The sequence below is a fragment of the Limulus polyphemus genome, unplaced genomic scaffold (genome assembly GCF_000517525.1).
Source record: "Limulus polyphemus unplaced genomic scaffold, Limulus_polyphemus-2.1.2 Scaffold2778, whole genome shotgun sequence".
In the NCBI taxonomy this organism is placed as follows: Eukaryota; Metazoa; Arthropoda; class Merostomata; order Xiphosura; family Limulidae; genus Limulus; species Limulus polyphemus.
The window spans coordinates 134,607-140,682 of record NW_013668388.1 but is presented as its reverse complement, the minus strand read 5'-3'; the positions used below and the strand labels follow the sequence as shown (position 1 = coordinate 140,682).

Below are 6,076 nucleotides of genomic sequence, written 5' to 3'. Positions count from 1 at the left end.
AAACGAGTTAATTGGTTTGGTATAGTACTTACTGGTGCTTGAGATACTTCCCAATTTGTTGATGCACGAGTTAATTGGTTTAGTATAGTACTTACTGGTGCTTGAGATACTTCCCAATTTGTTGATGAACGAGTTGCCCAACCTGTTAGCTACATCTCTCACGTCTTGTACGTCAGCTAGAAAATAAGAAACGAGTTTTAATTTGTTAACTAAGACGTTTTTTCACTTAAGTTTTAGTTCATTATCTTTAGAATTGTAAAATTTATCTGTGTCAAATTATTTTAATAGAAAAAGAACACAGCATTTCGTGTATTTATTTTCATAGCATCCTCTAACGAAGTCATACAAATAAATAATCATTAAACGATAATTTGATTTTGATTATTATTATTAGAAGTGCTTCATCGAGTTATTTTGAGTAACTTATACTGACAATTTCGTTATGTATACGAAGCTATCTGAAGTCGTTCTAACTTGTTTGTAATATAACAGGTTCAGAAACTTTCACACTTAGAACAAAAGGAAAACTTTTTCAGTTTCGAAAATACTGTTTATCTTTCGTTTTCGTTGCAAACAACACTCTAACTAAACAGATATAAACAGTTTCGAAAATACGGTCTAAGTAACTAATAATTTTCCAAGAACTTGAGGATATTATCCAATTACAAAACTGTTGCAGCAAGCTGTTATAAAAGGTTTTCATAAGATGTTATAAATTAACAAGAACTCTGAATAAACTAACATGAAATCTGAGAAACAATTTGAATAGACCTTATCATTACATAAACTTCTCAGAAAAAATCCTTCAAATACATTATTATCAGTAACACGAGCCCCCCTAAAAAAATTTAAAAAATCAGGGCCTATCATTCCAATTCTATTAAGGTCAAGAAAATAATTAGTATTTTTATTTAGTACTTTCGACTACTTTTTAACAACGCATAACCATGACGTGTAGTATAGTATAGTATAGTATAACATTTTATTTGTTTAAGTATATTATTTATTTTTAGATTACACAGAAAGCTGCTTGTAGAAGGAGTACTTACCTTCACATATAGGTTTATGTACACCCCATTTCCCGCCAGCCAAACACGTCATCTTACCATCGCCTTTCACCAAACTGTAACCTTCGTGACACACGTATAAGACAGACTGTCCGACCTCAAAGTTGTCACCAATAACGTTAGCATGTGGAACATGAGGAGGGGGATGACATTGCATATCTAAGTTTATGGTAAAGGTTAAATGTGATAAGCTCAAAAAGTTGCAGTATGTTTTCAATAATGTTATTCACCAAATAGATGAATCGGTTTAATTCTTAAAGTGATAAAAAATAAAATTTTCCCTTCAATAACTTTGATTGCTATAAAAGTAAACAATACAACAGAAATTGCATACATTTTAATATAGAGCTAACTGAAATAGATTCTCTATATACTTTTACCTGTATAAAAATATTGAAATTTGTAAGTTGGGCTACAACGCTCTAGTTACCACGGGTATCGAAACCCAAATTTTCGAGTTGTAAGCCATTGCTGAACTTTTGTAAGTTAATTGCAATATTATTTTATTCTTTTCAGATGGTGTTAATTGTTTTTCAACTTGTAACTTGTGTCAATGGTTAGTTATTTTATTTTACACACCAGAAGGGGGTTTGCTGCATTTTGGCAAATGCCAAGAACCGTTATGGTCGGGCGACTCAAATCTACAACTAAACTAAATTGGGTGTATGCCCAATACCATATGTGTTAAACATCATATCACATGTGTTCAACATCATTTTAGCGCCACTAGTGTGGTATTAGTCCACATGTGATATGATGTTTAACACATATGGTATTGGACATACACCAAAAGTTTATCTGAAACTTCAACATCGTTTTAGAGCCACTATTGTGGTATTAGTCGTTTCAGATAAACTTTTGGTGTATGTCCAATACCATATGTGTTAAACATCATATCACATGTGTTTAACATCGTTTTAGAGCCATTACTGTGGTATTAGTCGTTTCAGATAAACGTTTGGTGTATGTCCAATACCATATGTGTTAAACATCATATCACATGTGTTCAACACCATTTTAGAGCCATTATTGTGGTATTAGTCGTTTCAGATAAACTATTGAAATAAGTTTCCAAACCTTATGTTCATCAAAATAAGTCTGAGAATTCGCACGTAATGTCAACATCAAACATGCACAATACAAGCACTGCTGATCTGTTTTCAAGTTATACCTATAAGTGCTATATTATATTATATAAACTTAAGTAATGATGGCCATGATATCAGTTTTTAAATAGCTTAGTAATTGTACACCTTTGTCTATATTTACTGACAAACGTTAAAGCTAGAAAACCCTATTCTTTGTTACCAAAACTGTTTGTTTTGCTTTCCTAAATCTATATAAATACAGTAGAACCGTCTGTTGTCTGTCATATAACTACCTCGCAGGGTGTGGATGAATATTCACCAAAATTGGTATGGATGTTCATTTGGTCCATGCGGGGGTACATACAAATTTTCAGTTTTGCATTTTGCGGTTTTCATGGGCATTTTTGCGGTTTTTAACACTACTTCGCTCCATGTTCAGGGATCTTCACCAAATTTGGCATGAAGGTTTGTTGGGTCCACGTGGTTTCACATTTTGTGTTTTGCAATTTTTGGGGGCGTTTTTTACAATTACGTATAAGAGAAGCAACTTTTCATGTCCTAAGATAACCTTTCATTAATTATGAATTTACATAACTTCTGTGAAAGGGGGCAGGTATTCTAGCTAGTATACTAATAGGACAGCGAACTTACTGATATAAGACATGCACGCATGCCCTATAATGGGCAAACTTTGTTGCTAATAGTCGTTGCTAGTAGCTAGACTGAAGGTATTTACAAAATGACAAGTGAACATAAAAACATTTAATTACCCACTTTTGTAGGAAGTTCATACTTCACCAGAAAAGTGGAATGTAATAAAAATTAGTATGAGTATAAATTAATATTATGCTTATTATCAACCAATGAATTTTTCGTTTACATTGTGGTCCCCCAGTGGCACAGCGGTATGTCTGCGGACTTACAACGCTAGAATCCGTGTTTCGATACCCGTAGTGGGCAGAGCACAGATAGCCCATTGTGAACTTTGCCTATTGGTATATGTAATGTTCAATACTGTGTAGAAGTAGATGTTTGTTAAGAGTTAGTCTGTGGAAGTTATGCCAATTTTCAGCATTGTAACTTTTAATGAAATCTGCATAAAAGGAAACAGTTGACATAATATAATTTAAAAAAAGTCGTTGGTGTTCTTAAGATGCGGCCAGAATTTGTAATTTATATGAACTCTTTGTTAAGTTGAATGTCCTTCAGTTCCAACTGAACTTAATGACACTTTGATAAGTGTTCTAAAATCTCAGACTCAAGGCAGAATTGGTGTGTTAAAATTGAGGCAGTTTTATTGGCAATTCTTGAGATGCGTTTCTTGACATATTATTTAGTCATATAGCTGAATGCATAAGAAATATAATTGATTATTTATTGTAAAATATTATGAAAGAACCGACTTTTTCATTAAGCCTAAGTGATTTACTAGAACGCGTGACTGCTTTATATACAGATAGGTTTAGCTATTCAATGTAAAACATTACGAAAAACAGCCTTTTTAAAGGACAAGCGATTTACTATAGCACGTGACCGTTTAATTCAGATATATTTAATAGAAAACACTGTGAATAAACAGCATTTGTATCGGCTAAGTGGTTTACTAGAGCACGTGACTTCTTAATACAGGTAGATTTGACTATTCATTTAAAACTCTAGGAAGGAAGAGGCATTTTAAAGGGTAAGCGATTTGCTAGAATATGTGACTACTTAAGGCAGAAACACTTAACTGTTTATTGTAAAATCTTGTGAAGAAACAGCTTATTTTTAAAATACTAAACTAATTGCTTTCTTATTTTGACTGAAAGAATTCAGATGATATAAAACCATATTTCGTTTTTCTTGAATTGAAGAGATGATATAGGTTCTTAATTTCGTATCATATCAGCTTCTGTTGCAATGAAAATTATCTCATGATATTTATATTATTAATTAGAATGAAGGCACATTCTTCAAATCTTCCAAAAGTTGCTGAAATTGAATAAAGATGTGTGTTTGAGATGCCGTGACATTTTGTGTGTGTGTGTGCGTTTTGTTTCATTTCCTTATAAGTTGTGACACACAATTAAATATCTCCATTGAAATAGAACTGAGGGGATCGTAACTCACGTGCCAAGATGTTAGGATTTGTTGTAACGTTCTTTAATTTCAAGTTTTGCACATTTGAAATTTCTTCAAATGTAGAAAGAAATTTTCAATTAACCGATTACTTGTCTCGCAATATGAGGGTCGCGCGTTCGAAACCCCATCCCACCAAACATGTTAGCTCTTTCAGCCGTGGTGGCCTTATAATGGGGCGGTCAATCTCACTATTCGTTGGAAAAATAGTTGGCTGTGGGTGGTGATGAATAGCTGCCTTCCCTCTAGTCTTTCACACTACTAAATTAGAGACAGTTAACGCAGGTAGCTCCCATGTAGCTTTGCGCGAAATTAAAATCAAACCAAATTTTATGTTGTTTGTTGCATATTCAAATTTTTTGTTGTCAAGTGAATCTAGTTGGAGTTCTAAGATCATATTTTTGTTAAATTTTTGATTGAACATAATAATATCCTTGCCAAACATAGGAAGATTACGGCCCGGCATGGCCAGGTGGTTATGGCGCTCGAGTCGCAATCTGCGGGTCGCAGGTTCGAATCCCCGTCGCACCAAACATGCTCGTCCTTTCAGCCGTAGGGGCGTTATAATGTGACGGTCAATCCCACTATTCGTTGCTAAAAGAGTAGCCCAAGAGTTGGCGGTGGGTGGTGATAACTAGCTGCCTTCCCTCTAGTCTTACACTGCTAAATTAGGGACGGCTAGCGCAGACAGCCCTCGTGTAGCTTTGCGCGAAATTCAAAACAAACAAACAAACATAGGAAAATTACAGGAGTCTATTGCAATAAATCCTATAATTTTCTTCGGGTAAAAAAAACGAAATAAAAATAAGCACCCCCCCTCCCCCAGTAATGGAACTAACTTATGCTCAATGTAATAATTAAACTTAAACAAAAAAATGAATGGTTTCTAGAAATGCTCTTAATTTAATATTGTTCCTTACCAGCAAAAATGCAGTATGGGATTCGCTCATTCCATTTTCCATTGCGACAAATCAAGTTTCTTTGGCCTCCACCTAAAAAGTAGCCTTTATCACATTTAACGACGACTTGCTTGTGGTTTTTTCGCACAAGACTTCCATGCTTAACCTCGGAAAATGGTAATGGCGGACACTTACTACCTGGATGACCAAAGAACAAAGCCATTTTTACAAAAAATTAATGAAACTAATGAGAAAAGTAAAAGATGTAAAAAATATTTTTGTACTCTTTACGTTTAGTTTAATACCTAATGGATATCCAAGAAGTTGTAAATGTATAAATAAGGTAAATATTTTCAAATTACAAAATAGTAAAGTTTGCGATTATAGAAAATCAACAAGGAACAGTGGAAGTAATAATTGAGGAATCGCATAATGCACATAGACATAAAAATGACATCTTTATAGACAAGATTTATAAAAAACAACAACTTAATATTATGATACAAACTTGCACTTACCAAAACTGAATTGTAGAAATAGCAGAAATGAGCTTAAAAAGGGAAGCCAGCGCATCACGGTAATGCAAAATGCTGTGATGGAAACAGTAGAAATTTAAATAATACGATCCTCTACAAGAAAAACCTTCCACATAAAACATTGTTGTCGTTCTACTGTTCAACCGGAAATTACGTCACACGTTTCCTTCCTTTTCTGGTACTTAACTGTTTCACAATATTCTACAACAGGAAATACAAAAAAGGTTTCATGGATAATTAAGAAAGGCTAAAGCTACGTCGCTCAAAAGAAGCTTAAGATTTATATTCAATAACTGGTTGAACTGGATATATAAAAACGTACAATGAAATAAATTGAACTTATTTTATTCCATGAATTTTTTTACTAC

General features: G+C 33.6%; 1 protein-coding gene across 2 annotated transcripts in view; it reads right to left on the bottom strand.

Moving 5' to 3' along the window:
- LOC106467885 (complement factor B-like) overlaps nt 1–5,839 on the bottom strand; it is a 24,931-nt gene extending 19,092 nt beyond the window's left edge. The window contains exons 1-4 of one of the 2 annotated variants that reach the window (XM_022396097.1): nt 5,691–5,839; nt 5,194–5,370; nt 1,050–1,226; nt 6–176 (exon numbers count right to left, since the gene is read on the bottom strand). In XM_022396097.1, the coding sequence (XP_022251805.1) occupies nt 6–176; nt 1,050–1,226; nt 5,194–5,370; nt 5,691–5,745 (580 nt within the window). In that variant the 5' untranslated portion in view covers nt 5,746–5,839. The remainder of the gene's footprint in view (nt 1–5; nt 177–1,049; nt 1,227–5,193; nt 5,371–5,690) is intronic. The other variant, XM_013928269.2, reaches the window with a different exon arrangement.
- Between the last annotated feature and the right edge of the window lie 237 nt (nt 5,840–6,076).